The 15,141-nt window shown below is 45.0% G+C and overlaps 1 protein-coding gene across 1 annotated transcript in view; it reads left to right on the top strand.

The window, feature by feature from the left end:
• sec63 (SEC63 homolog, protein translocation regulator) overlaps positions 1 to 15,141 on the top strand; it is a 118,348-nt gene that overhangs the window by 55,103 nt on the left and 48,104 nt on the right. The window contains exons 3-8 of the mRNA XM_078399871.1: positions 1,452 to 1,566; positions 5,777 to 5,889; positions 9,673 to 9,734; positions 11,732 to 11,790; positions 14,328 to 14,378; positions 14,513 to 14,621. Of these exons, the coding sequence (XP_078255997.1) occupies positions 1,452 to 1,566; positions 5,777 to 5,889; positions 9,673 to 9,734; positions 11,732 to 11,790; positions 14,328 to 14,378; positions 14,513 to 14,621 (509 nt within the window). The remainder of the gene's footprint in view (positions 1 to 1,451; positions 1,567 to 5,776; positions 5,890 to 9,672; positions 9,735 to 11,731; positions 11,791 to 14,327; positions 14,379 to 14,512; positions 14,622 to 15,141) is intronic.

Raw genomic sequence — 15,141 nt, 5'->3', positions numbered from 1 at the left:
CAAATCGAAGGTATTTATTCACAAAATGCTGGAGTAACTCAGCAGGTCAGGCAGCATCTCAGGAGAGAAGGAATGGGCGACGTTTCGGGTCGAGACCCTTCTTCAGACTGATGTCAGGGGGGCAGAACAAAGGAAGGATATAGGTGGAGACAGGAAGATAGAGGGAGATCTGGGAAGGAGGAGGGGAAGAGAGGGACAGAGGAACTATCTAAAGTTGGAGAAGTCGATGTTCATACCACTGGGCTGCAAGCTGCCCAAGCGAAATGTGAGGTGCTGCTCCTCCAATTTCCAGTGGGCCTCACTATGGCACTGGAGGAGGCCCATGACAGAAAGGTCAGAGTGGGAATGGGAGGGGGAGTTGAAGTGCTCGGCCACCGGGAGATCAAATATATATATATATTTATATATATATATATATATATATATATATATATAAAGAAAACAGATACATAGACAATAATAGAGCAAAGTCAAAAAATAATTCCCTGAGTCTATATAGTTCGGAGCCTATTTGGAAGTTGTAGTGTCTAATAACCTAATGGTTGGATGGAGGAAGCTGCTCCTGAATCTGGACGTTAGTTTTCAGGCTCCTATATCACCTTCGCGATGGCAAGAGTGACTGCTATGGTGATGATTCCACAGCATTCAAAATTCCTCTCGTGATAAGTCGTGCATGTTAGCACATCAATTAAGATAGCACGGTCATGATCTGGAAATTGGCAGGCAAAACGTGTCACATATGCTGGACCATACCCAGCCACTGGGCACACAAAAGGTCCAATTACCTATGTGATTCTCAAGCGTACTCTTCACCATCTTCGCGTATGGAGGAATAGTGCAATTGTCACCAGTGTCCAACCAATGACTAAATGTAGTCTCTTAGAGCAGAACGGAAGCTGAATATTCTGCCTCGTGACCCTACAAAGCCTCTGCTCCATATACAAGTCTTGCTCACAGTTCACTGGGAGGGTACAACCAACACAATGAAGAAAGGTTTCAAAGGTCTTTTATTGTCAGGTGTACCGATTAAGGTACGGTGAAACTCGTTTTTTTTCCTGATTTTTTTTTTCCTTCTTTTTTCCCCCAAATTATCTGAACATATTCAGTTTGGTTACCCCCCCCCCCCCCCCCCTTTACCTGTCACACTTCGATAGTGACCAAGAACTATTGTGTCATGTGTGTAGCATCATATTCAGTTTCTTCTTCAAGTCCAACAATATTGAAGTTTTCTTTTAATTGACGTGCTTCAGAATCCTGTAATTCTCTGTCGAAAAACCATTATTGGGTCGTCATCAGTGCAGGTTCAAGTTTAAAGCCCTTACCTTCTGGCAAAAACAGATAAATAGTGAATGCATTCGATGTCATCTGTGACCTGAGAACCAAAAAATGTTTCTTTAAAAAGGTACACCAATTTCAACAGGAATCCTAACTATTTATTTTCTTTTTAACAGAAAAATAGGACTGATTTCTGGATGGATACTACTCTGCTGTCTTTTATACAAAGTCTCAATAATAGAGAACAGAGAAAAAGAATACAACCCATATGAAGTGCTTGGGGTGGACCCTGTAAGTAGCAATGACTACCGTGTTTTCAGTCCGGCAAGTAATAATTTCAATGTACTGAGGGTTTTACTTGAACTCACTGTTCAATTCCAGTTTCGCTCTATTCTGTGGTGTCGTTTAGAAATACAGCATTGAAACAGGCCCTTCTAGGGGCCTGTTTGTAGAATCTTTGTAGAATTGGAAAAAAATCCCAATATTTCTGTTTAAAAATTGAATTTCACACCCAGAGGTAATAGTATCACTGTGCTGGGGAGACACAGTGGTGCAGCGGTGGAGTTGCTATCTTGCAGTGTCAGAAACCCGGGTTTGATCCTGACTAAGGGTGCTGTCTGTACAGAGTTTGTATGTTCTCCCTGTGACGTGTGTGGGTTTTCTCCAGTTTGCTCCCACACTCCAGAGGCATACGGGTTTGGAGGCTAATTGACAGGCCCGACGAGTGCACGCCCAGCATCGATCACCTGCTCGCACTAGTTATAATGTTATCCCACCTCATCCACTCCCCGCACATCCGTAGCAAATTTTTTTTTTTGCAAGACCAATTAACTTATAAACCCACACCTATTTGGCATCTGGTGGGAAACCGGAGCACCCGGAGGAAAACCACGCCGACACAGGGAGAATGTGCAAATTCCACACTAAGATCAGGGTCGAACCCGGGTCTCTGGTGCCGTGACACAGCTGCTCCTTTAGAGTTTTTAAGGGTTGATAAGACCAGCTCGCATAGAACAGAACAGACTGAGCCCTTCGGCCCACAATGTTTATACCGAACAAGATGCCAAACTAAACTGATCCCATCTGCCTGTACATGATTTTAGATTTTTTTTAGATTTAGAGATACAGCGCGGAAACAGGCCCTTCGGCCCATCGGGTCTGCGCCGCCCAGCGATCCCCTCACATTAACACTATCCTACACCCACTAGGGACAATTTTTACATTTGCCCAGCCAATTAACCTACATACCTGTACGTCTTTGGAGTGTGGGAGGAAACTGAAGATCTCGGAGAAAACCCACGCAGGTCACGGGGAGAACGTTCAAACTCCGTACAAACGGCGCCCGTAGTCGGGATGGAACCTGAGTCTCCGGCGCTGCATTCGCTGTAAGGCAGCAACTCTACCGCTGCGCCACCGTGCCGCCCTACATCCCACTTCCTTGCACTTCCATGTGCCCATGTAAAAGCCTTTTAAACACCACTATCGTATCAACCTCCACCATCACCTCTGGTAGCGCGTTCCCGGCTCCCACCACTCTGTGTAACTTTTTCCCTCTCACCTTGTTGCTATGCCCCTCCCACCCCCCCAGTGTTGGACATTTCCAGCCTTTTATGTTGAATCTGTTTCAGTTTGAGTTTAGTTTATTGTCACGTGTACCGAGGTACAGTGAAAAGCTTTTGTTGCGTGCTGACCAGTCAGCGGAAAGACAATACACGATTGAACTGTCTCGCTAAAATTAAATGTGTCTAAGTAAATTGTTGGGATGAAAGTAATTGGTTGGCTGAGCACTGTACTGCACCAGGGCTTGATTCTTGATGTGGGGAAGGCTGAGAGAAACTGCAGCCTAATTTTGGTGTAGTACATTGCAGTCGGACAGTATGGGAATGGTGAAGGGAATTCCTTATCTACATACTGAGTGTATCCAGATCAGGCTCCTTATCCTGGTAGGCCACGCTAATAATCTTTGTAAAATTGGAAAACAAATCTCAATATTTCTGTTTAAAAATTGATTTTCACACCCAGAGGTAATAGTATCACTGTACTGGGGAGACACAGTGGTGCAGCGGTGGAGTTGCTATCTTGCAGTGACAGAAACCCGGGCTCGATCCTGACTAAGGGTGCTGTCTGTACAGAGTTTGTACGTTCTCCCTGTGACGTGTGTGGGTTTTCTCCAGTTTGACAATAGACAATAGGTGCAGGAGTAGGCCATTCGGCCCCTTCGAGCCAGCACCACCATTCAATGTGATCATAGCTGATCATTCTCAATCAGTACCCCGTTCCTGCCTTCTCCCCATACCCCCTGACTCCGCTATCCTTAAGAGCTCTATCTAGCTCTCTCTTGAGAGAATTGGCCTCCACTGCCTTCTGAGGCAAAGAATTCTACAGATTTACAACTCTCTGACTGAAAACGTTTTTCCTCATCTCCATTCTAAATGGCCTACCCCTTATTCTTATACTGTGGCCCTTGGTTCTAGACTCCCCCAACATTGGGAACATGTTTCCTGCCTCTAACGTGTCCAACCCCTTAATAATCTTATATGTTTCAATAAGATCCCCTCTCATCCTTCTAACTTCCAGTGTATACAAGCCTGACTCCCACACTCCAGAGGCATACGGGTTTGGAGACTAATTGACTTGGTGAAATTGTAAGTTGCCCCAAGTGTGCATAGGCTAGTGATAGTGTGTGGGAATCGCTGGTCGGCACGGACTCGATGGGCTGAAAGGCCTGTTTCCGCGCTGTATCTCTAAACTAAAGTATATGCTCATCTTTTGATAATGGTACTAACCTAAAGTTATTTTTTAAAGCACATTTAATATTTGTTAATTAGCAAAAGTGAACTCAATGTTTTGATTTATGAGATTTGGGCAGGCCTTGAGGTTAAAAATTATACAAAGATGTGTCGATGTAGATGAGATCTCTCATGGTCTCAATGTCTGGTGAATATGGTCCCAGTCTTCTAAATCTCATATATGGAGAACCAGTGCAGACCAAAGCTGTTGAAATTTGAATCAGTCTGAAAGCCTCCAAACCTGAAAATTTCACCTGCACATTCACTCCACAGATGCTGACTGACCCACTGAGTTCCTCCAGCACTGCGTTTTGCACATGAAAGTTACATAAATTAATTACTGTATTTCTCTGGGACATGGCGGCACGGTGGCGCAGCGGTAGAGCTGCTACCATACGACGCCAGAAACCCGGTTCGATCCTGACTACGGGTGATGTCTGAATGGAGTTTGTACGTTCTCCCCGTGACCTGCGTGGGTTTTCCACGGGAGCTCCGGTTTCCTCCCACACTCCAAAGACGTACAGATTTATAGGTTAATTGGCTTGGTAAAATTGTGAGTTGACCCTAGTGTGCGTAGGATAGTGTTAATGTGCGAGGGGGGGGGGGGGGGGGTCGCTGGTTGGTGCCGACTCAGTGGGCCGAAGGGCCTGTTTCCGCGCTGTATCTCTAAACTAAACTAAACTGCTTGAGAGAGATTATAAAGTAGAACAGTAAGTACACATGCAACATTATTGGTTAACCTATGATGACCAAGCAGGACACAAAGTTCTGATCTTCATTAAGTGGTGGTGTGTAGTTTTGAAAGTTTGTGACCAGTTTGCATAGCTTTAGCTTTTAGCTCTTCAACAAAAGAATGGACTTTGCCCAGATTTATCCACAGTGACGGCACCTAAATACATTAACGGCAGTACATTGTAGACATAGTCTTAGTTTTAAAATACATGAAACTAGAAACAAAACTTAGATTAACATAGTTTTCATCTCTCGATCAAAATGGGTGAATTTGCTTTTGTTAACTTTGAAATGCAAAATGTATCTCCTCCTGGCATAGATAGGATAGGCAGTCAGACCCCTTTAACCAGGGTGGAAATGTCAAGGGCTAGAGGTCGTGGCTTTGAGGTGAGAGGAGCAAAGTTTAAAGGAGATGTGTGGAGCAAGTTGTTTTTTTAGACCAGGCACTGGGTGTTGGGTGCCTGGAACGCGCTGCCAGGAGTGGTGGTGGAAGCAGATATGATAGTGGCATTTAAAATGCTTTTAGATAGGCACGGTTTGGAGAGATATGCACTTACAGATTCTTGATTTGTATGGGTGTCAGGGGTTTTGGGGAGAAGGCAGGAGAATGGGGTTGAGAGGGAGAGATAGATCAGCCATGATCGAATGGCGGAGTAGACATAATGGGCCGAATGGTCTAATTCTGCTGCTAGAACGTATGAAGTTAATGAACTTATGGATCATGTGCAGGCAGAGAAAATTAGTTTGGCATTGTGTTCGGCACAAACCTTGTGGCCCAAGGGGCTGTTCCTGTGCTGTACTGTCCTATGTTCCATCACTGCAGTTTTCATCTCTTCATCAAAATGGGTGAATTTCCTTGCATTAAATCTGAAACACAATTGTATTATGTATCCAAAAATATCCGATGGTTTAGGTTTTGTAAGGGATGGAGTATTTGGTATTTCAACAAATAAGTAATGGCCCTTTTTTTTCCCTCTCAGGGAGCCTCTGTGGCAGAAATCAAAAAACAGTACCGTCAGTTATCGCTCAAGCATCACCCAGATAAAGGAGGCGATGAAGTCCTGTTCATGAGGATCGCAAAAGCCTACGCTGCGTAAGTGGTGACATCTCTGGGTTAAAAAAGCAGGAATGAGGGCAGTTACCTAGCCCTGGTATATGTCGCTCTAATTTTGTGCTTGTAATAGAAACATAGAAAATAGGTGCAGGAGGAGGCCATTTGGCCCTTCGAGCCAGCACCGCCATTCATTGTGATCATGGCTGATCATCTACAATCAGTAACCCGTGCCTGCCTTCTCCCCATATCCCTTGATTCCGCTAGCCCCTAGAGCTCTATCTAACTCTCTTTTAAATTCATCCAGTGAATTGGCCTCCACTGCCTTCTGCGGCAGAGAATCCCACAAATTCACAACTCTCTGGGTGAAAAAGTTTTTTCTCACCTCAGTTTTAAATGGCCTGCCCTTTATTCTGAGACTGTGGCCCCTGGTTCTGGACTCCCCCAACATTGGGAACATTTTTCCTGCATCTAGCTTGTCCAGTCCTTTCGTAATTTTATACATCTCTATAAGTAATGCCAGTCAGACTGCACTTAATTGCCTACTATCCTGAAGATGTTGAGCTAGATGTGTCACCTAGAGATTTGGTTTAGTTCAGTTAGTTTAGTTTATTGTCACGTGTACTGAGGTACAGTGAAAAGCTTTTGTTGCGTGCTAACCAGTCAGGGGAAAGACAATGCACGATTACAATCGATCCATTCACGGTGTATTCACAGACTAACGTTTAGTGCAAGGTAAAACTTAGGACGGCACGGTGGCGCAGCGGTAGAGTTGCTGCCTTACAGCGAATGCAGCGCCCGAGATTCAGGTTCAATCCTGACTACAGGCGCTGTCTGTACGGAGTTTGTACCTTCTCCCCGTGACCTGTGTGGGTTTTCTCCGAGATCTTCGGTTTCCTTCCACACTCCAAAGACGTACAGGTATGTAGGTTAATTGGCTGGGCAAATGTAAAAATTGTCCCTAGTGTGTAGTGTTAATGTGCGGGGATCGCTGGGCGGCGCGGACCCGGTGGCCGAAGGGCCTGTTTCCGCGCTGTATCTCAAAAAACCCCCCAAAAAAACGTCGTTAAAATAAGAAATGTTGCTGTAGGTGTTGAGATTTAAAAATGTGGAGCGATTGTAATGTGTGAATACTTCTGTGACTAGCACACAAATAGTCGCCTGGGCTATCTTGACACAGTTGCACTCAGCCACCTTAAACCATGAAGGGCAGGATTGCATAATTACTGTATTTGGCCACTCTTGATAACAGCATTATTTAATTCTCTTACCCTGGAATTTGAGTCGGCTCTCTAAGTTGCTAAATCGGTGTGAAAAGCCCTACACTTCCATCCTGAATGCTGACTGGCCCCACGTACTTTGATTTTTTTAAATTCTGAATAATTGGCGGTGCTATATTGAACAGTTAAGCACTCCTAACTGTTGATCTTGCTGTTCAATTATTTATTTTAGTACTGGCTGACCTTTATGCAGCTGATTCCTGTGACAATACGTTCAACTCTTGTGGAAACAATATTCTAAAATAACTAGAGAATCAGCCATAAAATAAATCAGTTAAATTCCCTGGGACTCTATTCCCTGGAGCACAGATGGATGAGGGGTGATCTTATCGAGGTGTATAAAGTCTTGAGAGGAATAGATCGCAGTCTCTTGCCCAAAGTGGGGGAATCAAGATCCAGAGAGCAGAGGTTTAAGGTGAAGGGTGAAAGATTTTATAGGTATCTGAGGGATAACTCTTTCATGCAAGGGTGGTGGGTGTATGGAACAAGTTGCCAAAGGAAGTAATTGAGGCAGGAACTTTCACCATGTTTAAGAAGCAATTAGATAGGTACGTGGATAGTGAGTAGGAAGGAGCTGCAGATGTAGCGCAGCGGTAGAGTTGCTGCTTTACAGCGAATGCAGCGCCGGAGACTCAGGTTCGATCCTGACTACGGGTGCTGCACTGTAAGGAGTTTGTACGTTCTCCCCGTGACCTGCGTGGGTTTTCTCCGAGATCTTCGGTTTCCTCCCACACTCCAAAGACGTACAGGTATGTAGGTTAATTGGCTGGGTAAATGTAAAAATTGTCCCTAGTGGGTGTAGGATAGTGTTAATATACGGGGATCGCTGGGCGGCACGGACTTGGAGGGCCGAAAGGGCCTGTTTCCGGCTGTATGTATATGATATGATATGATATGTTAGTTTACACCAAAGATAGACACAAAATGCTGGACTACCAGTGGGATAGGCAGCATCTCTGGAGAGAAGGAATGGGTGACGTTTCTTCTGACTGTGAGTCAGGGGAGAGGGTGTCTAGAGAGGTGGAATGGTAAGGTGTGGAAATGAAAGATCAAAGCAGACGGCGATAAGGAAATGTAGAATGGTTCGTTGTTAGTTGAGGGGAGGATGACAAGGAGCATACATTCAGCAAACTTAATCAGAAGGACAGTGAAACTAGTCGGATATCTAGGGTGGAGGACGGACAGAGAGGGAGGGAGGGAAAGCAAGGGTTACTTGAAGTTGGAGAAATCAATATTCATACTGCTGGGTTGTCAGCTGCCCAAGCAAAATATGAGGTGCGGTTCCTCAAATTTGCTTTGGGACTCACTCTGAGTCCACGTTGTGTATAATTTAAAATCCTTAGACTGAGTCTATGTTTTCACTAGTGAACCTAAGTTGTTGAAATGTTAAAATTATATTTTCTTTAAAAGTAATTGGAATAAAGTGAATAGGATATTGAAGCATCTGCTTCTGAAATATTTTGTTTTTTTACTTCAATTTGAGCCTTGATATTTGTAGCTGTACAATAGACAATAGGTGCAGGAGGAGGCCATTCGGCCTTTCGAGCCAGCACTGCCATTCAATGTGATCATGGCTGATCATTCTCAATCAGTACTCCGTTCCTGCCTTCTCCCCATACCCCCTGACTCCGCTATCCTTAAGAGCTCTATCTAGTTCTCTCTTGAATGCATTCAGAGAATTGGCTTCCACTGCCTTCTGAGGCAGAGAATTCCACAGATTCACTACTCGGCCGCTGGACTTTACATCACCCGGTGCGGCTTGGCCGCTGGACTTTACATCCCGGTGCGGCTTGGCCGCTGGACTTTACATCACCCGGTGCGGCTTGGCCGCTGGACTTTACATCCCGGTGCGGCTTGGCCGCTGGACTTTACATCCCGGTGCGGCTTGGCCGCTGGACTTAACAGTGCCCGGTGCAGCTCGGCTGCGGGGCTTTTCATCGCTGGTGCGGCTCGACTGCGGACTTGACATCGCCCGGTGCGGCTCGACCACGGGACTTAGCTGCGCAAGGCTTGGTCGCGGGCCTTTCATCGCCCGGTTCGGCCGCGGGACGTTTCAGCGCCCGGTGCGGGGACTGTGCGTGTCGGTCGGGGACGAGCTGTCTGTCCGTGGGCGTGGGGAAGAGAGTGGAAGTTTTGTTGCCTCCATCACAGTGAGGGGGTGTTTGGAGTCACTGTGATGGACGTTTGTGTTGGGGTTATGTGTCTTGTGTTCTTTTTTTTCTTCTATGACTGCTATGTAGTTTCGTTCGGTACTTCGGTACCGAACGACAAATAAAGCTCTGTTATACCTGTTATTATACCTGTTATATTTTAAAAGAATGGACATTTTATATAGATTTCCTATTCTGTTAACGTGCTCACTGGTTTGTACACAATTTACTAGCTTTGCTGTGATAATAATGATACCTGTTCATTGGGTCAAAGATTCAAGCCTATCGTTAATCGCAACCATGTAAATTGTCGCCGAAACTTATTAATAGTTTGCTTTGTTCCTTTGGAGTGTTAATGATGCCAGTTTTTAATATTGCAGCTAATTCTCTTTCAGTTTAACAGATGAAGAGTCCCGTAAAAATTGGGAAGAATATGGTAATCCAGATGGTCCACAAGGTATTTTGTCACCATTTTTTTCATCTTATAGAGTCATACAGAGTGGAAACAGGCCCTTTGGCCCAACGTGCCTACGCCGACCAACATGCCCCATCTGCACTAGTTCCACTTGCTGTTTTTTGGCCCCTGTCCCTCTAAACTTACACTATCCATGTACCTGTAAATGTTCCTTTAACGTTGCGATAGTACCTGCCTCAACTACCCCTCTGGCAGCTCGTTCCATGCACCCACTACCCTTTGTGGAAAAAAAAAAGTTACCCCTCAGGTTCACATTTAATATTTCCCCCCCTCACCTTAATCCTATATGCTCTGGTTCTCGATTCCCTTACTCTGGGCAAAAGAAAAGGAGACTATGGAAATCTAGTTCATTTGTACATTGTTTTTTAAGAAAGCTTCCATTTTGTCATACACCAAGAGCTGTTAATTTCTCAACAGCTGGCTAGATAGTTTAGTTTAGGGTTACGGCGTGGAAACAGGTCCTTCGGCCCACCAAGTCCATGACGACCAAGATGTCCCATCTACTTTAGTCCATTTGCCTGTGTTTGACCCATATATCCCACAAGACCTTTGCTACCCATGTATGAATCTGTGTCTTTTAAATGCTATTATAGTACCTGCCTCAGCTACCTCCTCTGGCAACTTGTTCCATATATCTACAATGCTAGGATTGAAACAGTTGCCCCCCACCCCCCAGATTCAAAGATTGAATCTTTTCCCTCTCATCTTAAACCTATGTCCTCTGGTTCTTGAGTTTCCTACTCTGGGTAAAATGGGACTAGGGAGAAATGCTGCTTCTCTGACATCTAACAGGAGGTTATGCACGAACATTTAGATTCTGGGCTATCTCTCAACATAATGCACTCGTGCTTCTTGTACCTAGCAATGGCGCACACTAGATGTCTGTTCAGGGTATACATCTGCATTTTGACACTGCATTTTGCCCTGCATTTTGACACTGAGCAACCACACCTTTCCCTTCAATGCTCGTGGACAGGTTCCCTAAAATGTCTCTGCACCTGGTTGTGCAGCAGTGTGATCACGAGTTGTTTCATTGCCTCTGGAGTATCCGTGGAGATGATAACCAGGTTTCCAGCACAGCAGTGCAGAGGGTAGGGCTTTGCACTGTATTCCTGCCACATCAGGGTTGTCATTAATGCATCTCGGCACATTTAATTGGTGATTCTGTTGGTAGTCTTTACAAATGCATTTGTAGTTTCTAGTCTCCTCTCAGCCTCCGTCCAGGTTAGAGGGAGTACAGAGAAGGTTCACCAGATTGATCCCTGGGATGGCAGGACTTTCATAAGAAGAAAGACTGGATAGACTAGGCTTATACTCGCTGGAATTTAGAAGACTGAGGGGGGATCTTATAGAAACATATAAAATTCTTAAGGGGTTGGAGAGGCTAGATGCGGGAAGATTGTTCCCGATGTTGGGGAAGTCCAGAACCAGGGGTCACAGCTTAAGGATAAGGGGGAAGTCTTTTAGGACCGAGATGAGAAAACATTTCTTCACACAGAGAGTAGTGAGTCTGTGGAATTCTCTGCCACAGAAGGTAGTTGAGGCCAGTTCATTGGCTATATTTAAGAGGGAGTTAGATGTGGCCCTTGTGGCTAAAGGGATCAGGGGGTATGGAGAGAAGGCAGGTACAGGTTACTGAGCTGGATGATCAGCCATGATCATATTGAATGGCGGTGCAGGCTCGAAGGGCCGAATGGCCTACTCCTGCACCTATTTTCTATGTTTCTATGTTCCTCTCAGCCTCCGTTCAGGTCTCCTCTCAGCCTCCGATGCTGCAGAGAAAATAGCCCAACCTCTCCTATAGCTAGGATCTAATCTACGGCCCATCAAATCTACTCTGCCATTTGTAGTTTCTACAAACGCATCCTAAGTACGAAATGAGGAATCCAGTGTACTGTTGTGCACCATGCCCTGATCTCTCATATTTCATCAGATTGCTTTGTATGACTAACCTAATGGCAGTGACTCCTTTGTTTCAGCTACAACTTTTGGTATAGCCCTTCCTTCGTGGATCGTAGATCAGAAGAACTCCATGTTGGTATGTTCCAATATGACTTAGTGAAGTGCGTCGACTTGAACGAATAATCAATCTTTGCAGCATTTTGATCCAACTAGATTGCACCAGTAGACGTATTGGGCTAATTTATTTCGGTCCAAGATTGCATCAGTAGATTTGTTTCCTCCTCCTCTTTCTGTATTTCAAAGGGATTACTCTTTGTATACCACCAAGTCCACTCTTCTACCACCACTGTGTTCCGGCAGGTCCTATGCAATACCTGTCTATTTATCCCTTCCTCACCCACCATCCAGAGACCCAAACAGTCTTTCCCGGTGAAACAGTTTGCACATCCAGTCTAGTGTAATGCATCTAATGTTCATTACATGGTGGTGTCTACATTAGTGAACCCAAACACAGATTGAGTGATCGCGTCTGTGAGATTCAGTCTGCAGAAGTGAGCCTTAGCTTCCAGCGATTGCTCCCTTTGTTTTACCCATCCCCTCCAAACCTGAAAGCTAACTTCATTTCTATCTTTCACAGTTCATGTTCATAAGTGATAAGAGCAGAATTAGGTCATTCGGCCCATCAAGTCGACTCTGCCATTCAATCATGGCTGATCTATCTTTCCTTCTCAACCCCACTCTCCTGCCTTCTCACCATAATCCCTGACGCTGGCACGAATCAGGAATCTATCTATCTCTGCATTAAAAATATCCATTAACGATTTCCACAGCCGTCTGCGGAAGTCAATTCCACAGATTCAGCCACCCTGCTGAAAGTTGCTGGACCTGCAATTTAAATTGTTTCTCTTTCTGCAGCTGCTGCTATCAAACCCGCTGAGGTTTTGCAAGCGATTTTATTCTGATACTTAGAACATACACTGGAATTTAGAAGGATGAGAGGAGGTCTTATCGAAACGTATAAGATTATTAAGGGGTTGGACACGTTTGAGGCAGGAAACATGTTCCCAATGTTGGGGGAGTCCAGAACAAGGGCCACAGTTTAAGAATAAGGGGTAGGCCATTTAGAACTGAGATGAGGAAAAACTTTTTCAGTCAGAGAGTTGTGAATCTGTGGAATTCTCTGCCTCAGAAGGCAGCGGAGGCCAATTCTCTGAATGCATTCAAGAGAGAGCTGGATAGAGCTCTTAAGGATAGCGGAGTCAGGGGGTATGGGGAGAAGGCAGGAACGGGGTACTGATTGAGAATGATCAGCCATGATCACATTGAATGGCGGTGCTGGCTCGAAGGGCCGAATGGCCTCCTCCTGCACCTATTGTCTATTGTCTATAAAACAATGCAGTACAGTAACTGACCTACGGCCCACGATGTCCACGCTGAACATGAAGACATTTTAAACTAATCTCCTGTGCCTGCATGTGTGTCCACATCCCTCCATTCCCTGTATGATATGCCAATCCTCTGCCTCCACCAACCCCCTCTGGCAGCACATTCCAGGCACCCACCCCTCTGCAAAAAGAAATTGCCCCGCACATCTTATTTAACCTTTGCCCCCTTGCCTTAAAGCTATGCCCTCTAGTCTTTGACATTTCCACAGTGGGGGGAAAAAAAGTTCTGACTGTCCACCTTACCACAGTTTAAGAATAAGGGGTAGGCCATTTATAACGGAGATGAGGAAAAACTTTTTCAGTCAGAGAGTTGTGAATCAGTGGAATTCTCTGCCTCAGAAGGCAGTGGAGGCGAATTCTCTGAATGCATTCAAGAGAGAGCTAGATAGAGCTCTTAAGGATGGCGGAGTCAGGGGGTATGGGGAGAAGGCAGGAATGGGGTACTGATTGAGAATGATCAGCCATGATCACATTGGATGGCGGTGCTGGCTCGAAGGGCCGAATGGCCTACTCCTGCACCTATTGTCTATTGTCTATCAACGCCTCTCATAGTTTTATAAATTTCTATCAGGTCTCCTCTCAGCCTCCGATGCTCCAGAAAAAACAGCCCAACCTCTCCTATAGTTAGGATCTAATCTACGCAGCCTTAGGTCATAACGTCATAAGTGATAGGAGTAGAATTAGGCCATTCGGCCCATCAAGTCTACTCCGCCATTCAATCACAACGGATCTATTTCTCCCTCCAAACCCCATTTTCCTGCCTTCTCCCCATAACCTCCGACACCAGAATCTATCTCTGCCTTAAAAATATCCACTGACTTGGCCTCCACAGCCTTCTGTGGCAAAGAATTCCACAGATTCACCTCCCTCGGACTAAAGAAATTTCCCCTCATCTCCTTCCTAAAAGAATGTCCTTTAATTCTGAGGCTATGACGAACAGATGTGTAGTTTAATTGGCTTTGGTAAAATTGTAAATTGTCCTCAGTGTGTGTAGGATGGTGTAAGTGTGCGAGGCTCGCTGGTCTGTGCAGACTCGGTGGGCTGACGTTTCCGCGCTGTATCTCGAAACTAAACTAAACGTTCTAGTTAAGGACAAGTATGCATTTATTGTATAGTTATAAATAATTTTATTAATATAATTTGTGAAGATTTTCAGAGACTTCATATTTTTAGGACTATTAGAAATTTAACAAGAAAAGAATAATTTTCCCTTTATTAAATTTTGTAGGTTTTGGCTGTGTATGGATTTGCATTCATGGTGATTCTTCCTGTGGTTGTGGTAAGTCTGGTTTCATTTTGAAAGTCATTTTGCTTTAATGTGTTTGAATAATTTGTTTGCTGTGAATACTGAGGCCAGACCGTATCTCTGTGTGCTGCATTAATCTTGCACTTGCTTTTACTTCATGTGTGTAGGGAACATGGTGGTACCGTTCAGTTCGATATAGTGGTGACCAGATTCTTATTCACACAACGCAGCTGTACATGCATTTTCTGAACAGGACTCCTAATATGAACATGAAACGTAAGTAACTAAGTTTGATACTAAGTTTGATTTCTTGGGCCTTGTGAATTCGTCTGTGAGACATTGCAATACTGAGGAATACGCAAATAATTGCAGAGCCTAGAACTCTTGCAGTTTTGTTAAATAGTTTCTATTTGAGTCATACAGCGCGGAAACAGACCCTTTGACCCAACTCTTTCAAGCCGACCAAGATGACAAGCTTGTTCCATTTTGCTGCATTTGGCCCATATCCCTCGAGTCCTTCCCTATCCATGTCCCTGTCATTGTCTTTTAAATGATGTGATAGTATCTGCCTCAACTCCCTCCTCGTTCAATCTCTTACCTTGCCGGAGATGCGATTGTATCTCCGGTCGCTGTGCGGCCCAACATCATGGAGCTGGAGGCCTTGCTCGGGACTGACTTTGAGGCCCCACCGCGGGGCCGTGGGCTTACCATCCGAGCATGTGATCCTTTGCCTGGGATCAACGCTCCAACTGTGGCCTGCGGACTACAACATCGAGGAGCTCGCAGTCTCAGGTAG

The sequence above is a fragment of the Rhinoraja longicauda genome, chromosome 5 (assembly GCF_053455715.1).
Source record: "Rhinoraja longicauda isolate Sanriku21f chromosome 5, sRhiLon1.1, whole genome shotgun sequence".
NCBI classification, from domain to species: domain Eukaryota; kingdom Metazoa; phylum Chordata; class Chondrichthyes; order Rajiformes; family Arhynchobatidae; genus Rhinoraja; species Rhinoraja longicauda.
The sequence above is the reverse complement of the archived record's forward strand: the minus strand, read 5'-3'. Positions and strand labels throughout refer to the sequence as shown.